Below are 13,568 nucleotides of genomic sequence, written 5' to 3' on the forward strand. Positions count from 1 at the left end.
CTAGGTGTCAGAGTCTGACTGTCTGCTGACTAACTCCTATCATGCAGTATGATGCAGCTGAAGTGGTCGATGTTGTCTGTGTATCGTCACTGCCGACTCTATTACTCCCAACAAACGTATTATTATTTTTAAAACCTTTTAAATGAACTCTAATCAAGAAAAAGCATAACAGTCATAAAATCCATTAAAACAAATGTGATCAATCTATAAAGACAATTCTATTTTTCTATAAAGAATATAAACACTTACCTATACGCTTTGCCACACATTCCATAATTTCCTGCCCCGTACGACCCTCCGATAACTACTGTTATTTTTGGTACATTGGCACAAGCAACGGCTGTTACCATCTTAGCTCCATCTTTTGCTATTCCTCCAGCTTCATATTCTCTGCCAACCATAAAACCTGGAAGCAAAATACACATCTAATCATGAAAAATAGTGTGTTCCGTCTTCATATGAAAAGAAAATGCATCATTAAAAACTAGTGGAGTTCATGCATCATTAACAAAAACAAATATAAGGCCTGTTCTTTGCTATTCCACATTTTGGAACACATCATCAGCAAGAATGACAAGTTTTAAAACTGCCAATAAAATACAGGGAAATTGTAACAGAGACTCAAAGAACCAAAAGTACTTAATCTTATGGTGCATAGACAATGTATACAATCACATCAGAATCAACTTTATTATCACTGTACAAATGTACATACAAGGACAATGAAACACAGTTGGCCTCTGATTAGAAATGCAGCAGCAAATCATAAAAAAAAAAATATCTGTGTCTAGCAGCAATGTTTACATTTGAGTACATGGAAGTTCATCCTGAATGCCTTCCTACAACAAGCGAGGGACAAATGTTCAAGAATCATATTATCTGCTTTGTTGTAAACGTGCTGGAGAACAGAGTCTCAGTGCTCTGCATAAGCATCACCAATGGAACACAGAGGTTTCTTATTTCAGAAAAAGATCCTGTGACGTCTGCATTATCCATCATGCTCTCCAATTTCATAGTAGAATGAAAAGTAACATTTCTACGAAGCTACAAACATCATTATAGAATTACCCATGAATTAGTTAGAAAAAAACATTTATTACATACTGCAGGCATCGGTAATACTGTATCCAAATATGGCAGCAATATGGCATGAGCCTTTTTCAAACTAGACAACACAACAGTACGTTAGTGAAATTCCATGTCAAGAGCCGCCAAACCTTTTTAACCCCTTTTTAAGGACCAAACTTCTGGAATAAAAGGGAATCACGACATGTCACGTGTCCTTAAGGGGTTAAACACCTTTTTTCCCCCCCCCTTTAATTATTATTATAAAACACGCTAAGCTTTGCAATGATTACAGCTTACTGTAGTAGTTTCAGCAACGTAAACACTGCCTTTTCTGAGAAAACACAGTTTTTACATTGCGTCCTAGCCTCACATCTTGTGGTGGTCACTCAGACTGTCAATAGAGGGTCTTCCTGGTGCGGTCCCTGCAGTCTTTGATTGTCCCCTCAATGCTTCCTTGTTTTTACTATTTAGCAGATAACCCCCAAAGGAAACAGTTTTTTTGCATGTATTCTTAGAGGGTGTATGAAAAAAAAAAAAAGGAACTTTAAAAATCTGCAGATGTTGCAAGTCCTCTCCCTTTTACCTTTAGTCTATGCTAGTGAATTGACCAATCAAGGGCTTCTTATTGAGAAGCTTCTGTGGGCGAGCCATGAACACTCGCCCACTTTGCTTTCCATTCATAGGCATCTCCGTGGACTGAGGTACAGATGTGAGCAGTTGGCACGCACACAATAATATTCTTTATTTTTGTGGGTCAGTAGTATGACAACAGTACAGAACGGGAAGACAAAGTAAATAGCAGATCAAAGTATGTTGATAACATGATATTTATTATAAAAAAAATACAAGCAATAATAATAATGTGTGCATAATTAGTGCAGGTTAAGGAAAGTAATTAAAGATAAATTAATTTAATTGTTCTGATTTACAGAATATATAATGAGTCTGGGATTTTAACCCCTTAAGGACACATGACATGTGTGACATGTCATGATTCCCTTTTATTCCAGAAGTTTGGTCCTTAAGGGGTTAAAGGGACACTATAGTCACCTGAACAACTTTAGCTTAATTAAGCAGTTTTGGTGTATAGAACACGCCCCTGCAGCCTCACTGCTCAATCCTCTGCCATTTAGGAGTTAAATCCCTTTGTTTATGAATTCTAGTCACACCTCCCTGCATGTGACTTGTGCAGCCTTCCATAAACACTTCCTGTATAGAGAGCCCTATTTAGGCTTTCTTTATTGCAAGTTCTGTTTAATTAAGATTTTCTTATCCCCTGCTATGTTAATAGCTTGCTAGACACTGCAAGAGCCTCCTGTATGCGATTAAAGTTCAATTTAGAGATTGAGATACAACTATTTAAGGTAAATTACATCTGTTTGAAAGTGAAACCAGGTTTTTTTTCATGCAGGCTCTGTCAATCATAGCCAGGGGAGGTGTGGCTATGGCTGCATAAACAGAAACAAAGTGATTTAACTCCTAAATGGCAGTGAATTGAGCAATGAAATTGCAGGGAAATGATCTATACACTAAAACTGCTTTATTTAGCTAAAGTACTTTAGGTGACTATAGTGTTCCTTTAAGTTTTTTTTGGTAGTTACAGGTCACAAAACACAAGGAGTAAAAAAAACTTTAAAGGGACACTATAGTCACCCAGACCACTTCAGCTCAATTAAATGGTCTGGGTGCAAGGTCCCTCAGGTGTTAACCCTTCAGATGCAAACATAGCAGTTTCAGAGAAACTGCTATATTTACATTTGGGGTTAAGCCAGCCTCTAGTGGCTGTAGGCGCATCTGCAATGATTGAGGCATATTATGCCTCAATCATGCAGAGCGTCCGTAGGAAGGCATTGAAAAATGCTTTCCTTCTGACACTTTGAATGCGCGCGCGGAAGTGCCGTCTGACGAGGATGCTGATGTCGGCGGGGGAGGAGAGGTAAGTGAGCCCGGCGCTGGAATTAGGTGAGCTACTGAAGGGGTTTTAACCCCTTCAGCGCCATGAGAGGGGGACCCTGAGGGTGGGGGCACCCTCAGGGTACTACAGTGTCAGGAAAACCGATTTGTTTTCCTGACACTATAGTGTCCCTTTAATGTGGAGCGATTTTAGAATTTGGGATGTTTGTCTTGTAAGCTTAAAAGCCATCAAAGATAACAAAATTGATACACAAAAGTATATATTTATATAAAGTAGACATCACAGGCTATTTACCAAAGGTTATTTTGACACTTTTTACATCTGCTATATATTGGAGTAAAAGCGTGTTTTTTTGTTTTTTGACACACAAACTTATAACAAAGATCTTCTCATGTGTATTTCGTAAAGTTGGTGTGTGCTATTCCTGTACAAAACAACATTTTGTGTTCAGCTACATCTGCTGAGTACAACAATACCCCCATTGTATGTCTTTGGCACTATTTTGTGAAGCTCCAGTGCCATATAGGAAATCTGGCCATTTCAGTATTTACAGTAGAATTTTGAGAGACTGATTTGAGGGGCCCATGTTTCAATTTGGGGCATTATAACAGTTTGTTCAAAAAAAACACACAAAGTCCTGCCATTTGTAAAAGTAGACACCCCGGAGTATTTCAAATAGCATATTTTAAACCTTAGCATAGGATCATTTTTTTGCTAGTTTGTACCAAGTCTAGTAGCAATTGGCATTTATTCTGCCTTTTTGACACACACTTGGAGATGCTACTGTATATTTTGCAATCCTTATGTGTGCTAAGGCAGTGTAACACCTAATATGTTGCTCAGGTATGATGTCTTAGTACAACAATACCCCCATGTGTACCTTTTTTCAGGGATATGTGGATGTTGAAGGGGCACATTGGAGACCAAGCCATATCCGTTTATTTCAAACTTTGAATTTTGAAGCTGGGTCCATGTACAATTTTAGAGCATCTTATCAGGTTGATAATTCAAACTACCCCACAAAGGCCTACCATTTCTTAAAGAAGACACCCCAGGTTATTTCAAATAGCATATTTTAAACCTTAGCGTAGGATCATTGTTTTACGAGTTTGTACCAAGTCTAGGAGCAATTAGCATTTTGTCTGCCTTTTTGACACACACTTGGAGATGTTACTGTATATTTTGCAATCCTTATGTGTGCTAAGGCAGTATAATAACTAATATGTTGCTCAGCTATGTCATCTTAGTACAACAATACCCCCAAGTGTACCTTTTTGGCGGATATGTAGATGTTGAAGGGGTACATTGGAGACTAAGTCCCATCAGTTTTTTTTCAAACTTTGAATTTTGACGCTGGGTCCATGTCCAATATAGAGAATTTTAGCAGGTTGTTAATAAACTACCCCACAAAGGCCTACCATTTCTTAAAGGACCACTCTAGTGCCAGGAAAACATACTTGTTTTCCTGGCACTAGAGTGCCCTGAGGGTGCCCCCACCCTCAGGGACCCCCTCCCGCCCGGCTCTGGAAAGGGGAAAGGGGTTAAATCTTACCTTTTTCCAGCGCTGGGCGGAGAGCTCTCCTCCTCCGATCCTCCTCTTCTCCTCCCCGTCGGCTGAATGCGCACGAGCGGCAAGAGCTGCGCGCGCATTCAGCCGGTCACATAGGAAAGCATTCATAATGCTTTCCTATGGACGCTGGCGTGCTCTCACTGTGAAAATCACAGTGAGAAGCACGCAAGCGCCTCTAGCGGCTGTCAATGAGACAGCCACTAGAGGACATAGGGGGAAGGCTTAACCCATTCATAAACATAGCAGTTTCTCTGAAACTGCTATGTTTATGAAAAAATGGGTTAACCCTAGAAGGACCTGGCACCCAGACCACCTCATTAAGCTGAAGTGGTCTGGGTGCCTAGAGTGGTCCTTTAAAGAAGATATTAATCACGGTATTAACCTTCATCAAACTCTGAGGCACTGCCTGACAACTCAGTCTGCTGAAATAATTCAGAATCCTCCTTGGCACTGAACTTCCTAAGCATTTTTAACTTTTTACACAAGAACTTTAACTAAATATATTTTTTTCCTATTTTTTATTCTTTTAAAACTTTTCACCCCTAATGTAAAACTAAACTCCCCAATTTCCCATGAAATACCACGCAGCCTAATTAACTAAATAAAATTATAAAAATAAAAATAATAAAATGATCAGAGGTCAGAATTGCAGCAGCATCCTTTGCCCTGCACGTCGTCAGCTTCTAGACATTGTGAAGCTGTAACACTTAATTTCCCAATTTCCACCGACTTCAGCTAACTAAAGAATCAACATAAAATTAATAAAATAACAAATTAAATAAAATTAAGTTAAATACAGTTAAAGATCAAAAGGGCAAAGAAGGGTTAAAACTATTTTTTTTTTGCAGTGCAGAAAAGTTTAACATACAGGCATGTGATGCCCCGACGGCATTTCACGTGCTTATGCAAATAAACAATAATAACAGCAGGGTATCTGATATATCTTGCACATTTTTTAGAGTATAGGGTGCGATTGCATGCAACACTAGCATGGTAAGATAGGTTGTAGGTTTTCAGTAGCTTGTGGTCGACATGCTAGCTAGATGTTCATGATGCTTATAACAACGTTGGTTATATTTACGCTTAATATGTATTATATAGATTACGTGATGGAAAGTCATAACAGTAGAGGAATAGAAACAATAACCTTGGCTCAACAATTAGTATGACTGTTAGCTTGTGGGTCACTGTGGTTCGGAGCTGTGTGTGGTGATGCCTCCTTTTCTCCATGGGTGTCAATCCTGGTCGCACAGTACAACAGGCTTAGGCTGAAGGTGATGAGCCTGGCGCTGACCTGTATGGAGACTTTGTGTAAAGAGTCTCTATTATCCGATTCCATCTCTTGGGAAGCAGTGGACAGTGGTTGAGGTAGTGTCGGAGGCAGGGCCGCCATCAGGGGGTGACAACCGTGACAGTTGTCACGGGCCCGGCGGCCCGGACTGCTCTGGCTGTCCTGGGCCCCACTTTCCCTCCCTGCACACATAGATAGCGAATATCGCTATCTATGTGTGCAGCCGCGGGCCCCCGGCTCCCTGTTACCGCAGAGGGGCCCCAGGCAGCACACAGCCTCTCCTCTTCTCCTCTCTGCTAATAACTCTCGTGAGACCCGGTTGCCATGGCAACGCTCCGCGGGTCTCGCGAGAGTTATTGGAGGAGAGAAGAGGAGAAGCTGTGTGCTGCCTGGGGCCCTCTGCGGTAACAGGAAGCCGGGGGGCCCCACCATGCCACCGGACACCAGGGATGGAATCTCCCCCCTCCCTAGACACAGGTAAGCAGGGAGGGGGGAGAAACAATATAATTAATTAAATTATTATTATTTTTTTTAAATAAATGTTAAAATGCACCCCCTCCCCCTCCTCATTGGACATTTACACACACACACACTACATACACTGACACAACACACACACACTACATACACTGACACAACACACACACACACTACATACACTGACACAACACACACACACACTATATACACTAACACAACACACACACACTACATACACTGACACAATACACACACTATATACACTAACACAACACACACACTACATACACTGACACAACACACACACACACACTACATACACTGACACAACACACACACACACACACACTATATACACACACACAACACACACTACATACACTGACACAACACACACACTACATACACTGACACAACACACACTGCATACACTAACACAACACACACTGCATACACTAACACAACACACACTGCATACACTAACACAACACACACTGCATACACTAACACAACACACACTGCATACACTAACACAACACACACTGCATACACTAACACAACACACACTGCATACACTAACACAACACACACTGCATACACTAACACAACACACACTGCATACACTAACACAACACACACTGCATACACTAACACAACACACACTGCATACACTAACACAACACACTCTGCATACACTAACACAACACACACTGCATACACTGACACAACACACACTGCATACACTAATACAACACACACTGCATACACAAACACACACTGCATACACAAACACACACTGCATACACTAACACACACAGTGCATACAGTAATACAATACACACACTACATACACTAATACAACACACACTGCATACACTAACACACACAGTGCATACACTAATACAATACACACACTGCATTCACTAATACAACATGCACTCTGCATACACTACACACTAACACACTCACTGCATCCACTATACTGACACACTCACTGCATCCACTATACTGACACACTCACTGCATCCACTATACTGACACACTCACTGCATCCACTATACTGACACACTCTGCATTCGCTACACATTACCACACTCTGCATTCACTACACTAACACACTATGCATTCACTACACTAACACACACTCTGCATCCGCTACACACTAACACACTCTCTGCATTCACTACACATTAACACTCTGCATTCACTACACTAACACAGACTCTGCATCCGCTACACACTAACACACTCTCTGCATTCACTACACATTAACACATTCTCTGCATTCACTACACATTAACACATTCTCTGCATTCACTACACATTAACACATTCTCTGCATTCACTACACATTAACACATTCTCTGCATTCACTACACATTAACACACTCTCTGCATTCACTACACATTAACACACTCTCTGCATTCACTACACTAAGACACTCTCTGCATTCACTACACATTAACACACTCTCTGCATTCACTACACATTAACACACACTGCATTCACTACACATTTACACACACACTACATTCATTACAGTGACACACTCTGCATTCACTGCACAAACAGTATCTAATACACACAAACACTACATCCATTACACACATTCTAATTCACTTCCACTATACACACCACATTCAGTCCCGCATCATTGTCAGTGGACTAGGTAGGGCGTGGGCGGGCCCGGGAGGGAGGGGGCCCAGACCTTGTCAGGGGCCTCAAAATTTCTGATGGCAGCCCTGGTCGGAGGCTGCTGCAGCGGTGGGCAGTGTGGGGACATCCTTCCAGCCCCAGGCTGTTGAGTAGGCCTGCATCATGGTGCCACGAGCTCTGCAGCTTCTGGAGCCTGAGTTTCTTCCCCTGACGGGGGCAGTGGAGGGCCTGGTGGTCTTTGGCCTCTTTCGGCAGTGAAGCCGACTTGCGTGTGGACGATGCGTCCGGGCAGGGCCGCCATCAGGGGGTGACAACCATAACGGTTGTCACGGGCCCGGCGGCCCTGGGGGGCCCGGCTGCCCGGGCCCCACGTGGAGCGGCAAAACTGCCGCAGGGGCATCTGCACCAGGGCCCATCAGGTGGCCCAAGTATTTAGGGCCACCCGATGGGCCCTATATCTTCAGGGGCCCGGTCAGCGCTGCGGCCGGGTAATCGCGCGACCGGGCCCCTTTAAAAAAAAAAAAAAAAAAAAGGGCTGCTGGGAGGAAGTGACGGCCGGTCACTTCCTCCCAGCTTACTGCGCGTGGGAGGAGACCGGAGGGAGAGGAATAGGAAAGGAGAGAGGAGAGGCATCTGCTCACTCCCATCATCCCCAGCCACCCTCCTGCAACTTAAAGGTAACAGGAGGGTGGCTGATAAATGAGGTGTGTGTGTGTCTGAATATATGTATGCATCTCTGTGTGTATGTATGTGTATGTGTGTGTGTGTGTGTATGTATGTGTATGTATGTGTATGTGTGTGTATGTGTGTGTGTGTATGTGTGTGTATGTGTATGTGTGTATATGTATGTATATGTATGTGTATGTGTGTGTATATGTATGTGTATGTCTGTGTGTGTATGTCTGTCTGTGTGTCTGTGTGTCTGTGTGTATGTATGTCTGTGTGTCTGTGTGTATGTGTGTGTCTGTCTGTCTGTCTGTCTGTCTGTCTGTCTGTGTGTCTGTGTGTCTGTGTGTATGTCTGTCTGTGTGTCTGTGTGTATGTGTGTATGTATGTCTGTGTGTCTGTGTGTATGTGTGTCTGTATGTGTGTCTGTATGTGTGTATGTGTGTCTGTCTGTGTGTCTGTCTGTGTGTCTGTCTGTGTGTGTCTGTCTGTGTGTGTCTGTCTGTGTGTGTCTGTCTGTGTGTGTCTGTCTGTGTGTGTCTGTCTGTGTGTCTGTGTGTCTGTCTGTGTGTATGTCTGTCTGTGTGTCTGTCTGTGTGTCTGTGTGTCTGTCTGTGTGTCTGTCTGTGTGTCTGTCTGTGTGTCTGTCTGTCTGTGTGTCTGTCTGTGTGTCTGTCTGTGTGTCTGTCTGTGTGTCTGTCTGTGTGTCTGTCTGTGTGTCTGTCTGTGTGTCTGTCTGTGTGTCTGTCTGTGTGTCTGTCTGTGTGTCTGTCTGTGTGTCTGTCTGTGTGTCTGTCTGTGTGTCTGTCTGTCTGTCTGTGTGTCTGTCTGTGTGTCTGTCTGTGTGTCTGTCTGTGTGTCTGTCTGTGTGTCTGTCTGTGTGTGTGTCTGTGTGTCTGTCTGTGTGTCTGTCTGTGTGTCTGTCTGTGTGTCTGTCTGTCTGTGTGTCTGTCTGTGTGTCTGTCTGTCTGTGTGTCTGTCTGTCTGTGTGTCTGTGTGTCTGTCTGTGTGTCTGTCTGTGTGTCTGTCTGTGTGTCTGTCTGTGTGTCTGTCTGTGTGTCTGTCTGTGTGTCTGTCTGTGTGTCTGTCTGTGTGTCTGTCTGTGTGTCTGTCTGTCTGTGTGTCTGTCTGTCTGTGTGTCTGTCTGTGTGTCTGTCTGTCTGTGTGTCTGTCTGTGTGTGTGTCTGTGTGTCTGTGTGTCTGTCTGTGTGTCTGTCTGTGTGTCTGTCTGTGTGTCTGTCTGTCTGTGTGTCTGTCTGTGTGTCTGTCTGTGTGTCTGTCTGTGTGTCTGTCTGTCTGTCTGTCTGTCTGTGTGTCTGTCTGTCTGTCTGTCTGTGTGTCTGTGTGTCTGTCTGTCTGTGTGTCTGTGTGTCTGTGTGTCTGTCTGTCTGTGTGTCTGTGTGTCTGTCTGTCTGTCTGTCTGTGTGTCTGTGTGTCTGTGTGTCTGTGTGTCTGTCTGTCTGTGTGTCTGTCTGTGTGTCTGTCTGTCTGTCTGTGTGTCTGTGTGTCTGTGTGTCTGTGTGTCTGTCTGTATGTGTCTGTATGTCTGTATCTGTGTGTATGTATGTCTGTCTGTATGTCTATATGTCTGTCTGTGTATCTCTCTGTGTGTATGTATGTCTGTGTGTATGTATGTGTATATTTGTATGTGTCTGTGTATGTATGTGTATGTATGTCTGTGTGTATGTCTGTGTGTATATTTGTATGTGTCTGTGTATGTATGTGTATGTATGTCTGTGTGTATGTCTGTGTGTATATTTGTATGTGTGTGTGTATGTATGTATGTGTGTGTATGTCTGTATATATCTGTCAGTATGCATGTATGTCTGTGAGTGTGTATGTCAGTATGTCTGTATGTATCTGTGTATGTATATATCGATCTGTGTGTGTGTATATCTGTATGTATGTATATCAGTATGTATGTGTATGTATGCCATTATGTATGTATGTATGTCTGTTTGTATATCTGTATGTCAGTTTGTATGTATGTCTGTCAGAGTGTGTGTGTGTGTGTGTGTGTGTGTATCTGTATCTGTGTATGTGTATCTTTCTGTGTCTGTGTCCTTTTGTGTCTGTGTGTGTGTATTCCTGTGGGCGGGGCTTGGAGGCAGGCACACAGGGGCCCAGACCTTGAGCTGTGTTCGGGGCCCCACAATTTCTGATGGCAGCCCTGCGTCCGGGACTTCGCCCTTTTGGCCTCCAACCCGGGTGGGCACTGTGGTTTGGGAGTGTGTGGGGCACCTGTCGCTTTGCCCAAGTGTATGCTCTCCTCTCCCCGCCGCTGTCTGCCTCCCCCGCCTGTCATCCGTGCTGGACTTTGAGCGGTTTGTGCTGCTCTCATGCGGTCTCTAAGGTTTGCCCAGAAGCGGCTGAATATTAGCTCCAGGCGCTGTGCGGTGTCTTGGTAGATCAGCGTGTGCTGGGGTTGATTCGGCACGGGTGGCGTGTCACTATCCGCCATCTTAGGGGTGCCTCTTGGGTGCCGACAGTGGTCTTTCTCCACCTCGCTTCTCGGTGTGGCTGGCGGCTCCGAACCCACCGTGCGGACCGGGATGACCCCCGCCGGTCCAGAAGGGGGGGTAGGTGGTGAGTGGTTTGGAGGATCTCTCTGCCGAGTCGCCCGCGAGGAGAGCGTCCGTCTCTCCCCGTCAGGGCCTCGAGTAGGCCTCTTGATGCTGGTGTCGGTTCCCGGTAAGTAATTGGTTAACGGCTGGTATCCATCGATTTGCCCGGGTGTCCCCGGTTGTGCTGTCACCTTCCTGGCGTTGAACATGCTGTTTTATTGGGGTTTTTGCCCCAAATCGTGCCATGATGCTCAGGAGCTCTAATCCTGCACTTCCTTGCAGCCTGGAAGCCAGGCTCCGCCGGGTTAAAACTATTTTAAAAGTCATAAAATTACTTTTATAACACAGCAACTTTTAATTCAGAAGAACAACTAAATAAAAAAAATATATATATAAACAATTTGCAACTTATTCGACCTGGGTGTGAAAAACTTTGAAACAGTTGCCAATATCAAAGGCTGAGAGGGGGCAATTAGGGTAGTAAAAGCTAGTTTCCGTCCTTATGCCCCTCTGGTAGCACCTTTTCTGGGGTGTGTGGTATGCGGAAACAGAAGTGACCTGTCTCAACCCTTCTGCTGCTAGGCCCGGCTGATGGTTCCCCACTGTGGCACTCTGTGAGCAGCTCAGAAATCAGGTGAAACAGAAAATCCAGAAATGTGGATTTAATTTCAGCATTTGCCTTTTTGTATAGAATAAAGGCATTGTGTGTTGCCATTGGCATTAGGTACCATGCCCTGGTCTTTCTCGGTATTAAATATGGCTGCAGCAGTTGGTCGGGCAGGTCAACTCCCCCCATATGCTTGTTGTACTGCCTAATGCAGACTGGCACCAGTCTAGTTTCTGGTCTGCCACGAACTGCGACTCTGAGTGTGCTCAGTATGCATGGATGTTATCTTTAAATTTGAGAGCCAGCAGTTTGTCCTGGCAGAGAGCAGCTGTTTCCCCTCTGTGTTTTTCGAATAGTGCTGCAGGCCACAGTTTTAAAGCAATAAAGCATCCTAAGAAGAGGGATGCGGTTGTAGTGGTTATTTAAATATAAATGATACCCCTCATTTAGCAGTGGGATAATTAGATCACATACAATTTTCCCACTAGTCCCAATGATATCCGGGCAACCTGGGGGATCCAAGTGGCTGTCTTTACCTTTGTCAACACAGCCACCGCACCTTCGCAAAGTTTATATAACTTTATCCAATACTGGATCTTGTGCCCGGGATATATTACTTAAACCCCATTCTGCCCTTGTATTTCATCAAAGACTCATCTATACAAATATTTTTTGTGGGGTGTAAATTGAGCCAAATTGCCTGTTGAAGTGGGAAATTCGGGGGCGAATCTTATAGAGGTTATCGTACTGAGGATTACTTCTTGGGGGGCACTTTGAATTGACACTGAAGTGTAAAAAGCGAAGTATCGCTTCGTATCTGGACCTATTCATGGTCTGGGAGTAAACAGGGGTGTTGCATACAGGATTTTTGGACCAGTACATCATGATGCTGGGCTTTTTAATAATGCCCATTAGCTTAGTCAGTGCTCCGAATATTTTTAATTCTGGCACACTGATGAGGTACCAACTCCCTTTTCTGGCGATGAGACTCTGATCATTAAGTGTCAGATAATGCTCAGCATAAAGATTGGTCTGGGTGACTCTCTCTCCTAAAATATCATCCCCCAAGTATAGCTGCATGAAATCCAGTGCACTGTTAGCCAGGTCCAACTGAATTCCAGGACTGCCAGTAAACTCTGGGATGTCAGGCGTAAAATCATTTGGGGGTTCCCAGTTACCAGCGCCATGTCAGGGGACTCGGCGCTTACAACAGATGGCCCTGCAGTATCTGGCAAAGACTCTCAGAGGCAATGTGGTGTCCGCTAAAATATCATCGGCCTCCTCAGCAGAATACCTTCTAGACATTGTGAAGCTGTAACTTTTTAAAAACTTTCCCAAACTTTTACTCCCTAACTAGCATAACACTTAATTTCCCACCAAAGTTCAGCTAACTAAAGAATCAACGGAAAATTAATAAAATAACAAATTAAATAAAATTAAGTTAAATACAGTTAAAGATCAAAAGGGCAAAGTAGGGTTAAAACTATTTTAAAAGTCATACAATTACTTTTATAACACAGCTACAGTTAAACCAAAAATGGCACACAATGTTGCAGCACCAATACATCTCTCTTCACTTCCTTACACACACACACACACACACACACACACACACACACACACACACACGGAGGGAGGATCGGAAATCCCTGCGGCACTGTAATCGCTGTGACTGGCTGTCACAGCGATCACATGTGCTGGGACATCGCTATTGGCAGTTGTTGGTCTGCCTGTGACACAGAGGCACCCA

At 43.9% G+C, this 13,568-nt stretch overlaps 1 protein-coding gene across 1 annotated transcript in view; it reads right to left on the reverse strand.

Moving 5' to 3' along the window:
- Positions 1–13,568, reverse strand: part of MCCC2 (methylcrotonyl-CoA carboxylase subunit 2) — a 60,074-nt gene that overhangs the window by 16,942 nt on the left and 29,564 nt on the right. Inside the window, exon 14 of the mRNA XM_063453779.1 lies at positions 250–406. Coding sequence (XP_063309849.1) covers positions 250–406 — 157 coding nt within the window. The remainder of the gene's footprint in view (positions 1–249; positions 407–13,568) is intronic.

Source organism: Pelobates fuscus, chromosome 5 (genome assembly GCF_036172605.1).
Source record: "Pelobates fuscus isolate aPelFus1 chromosome 5, aPelFus1.pri, whole genome shotgun sequence".
Lineage (NCBI taxonomy): Eukaryota > Metazoa > Chordata > Amphibia > Anura > Pelobatidae > Pelobates > Pelobates fuscus.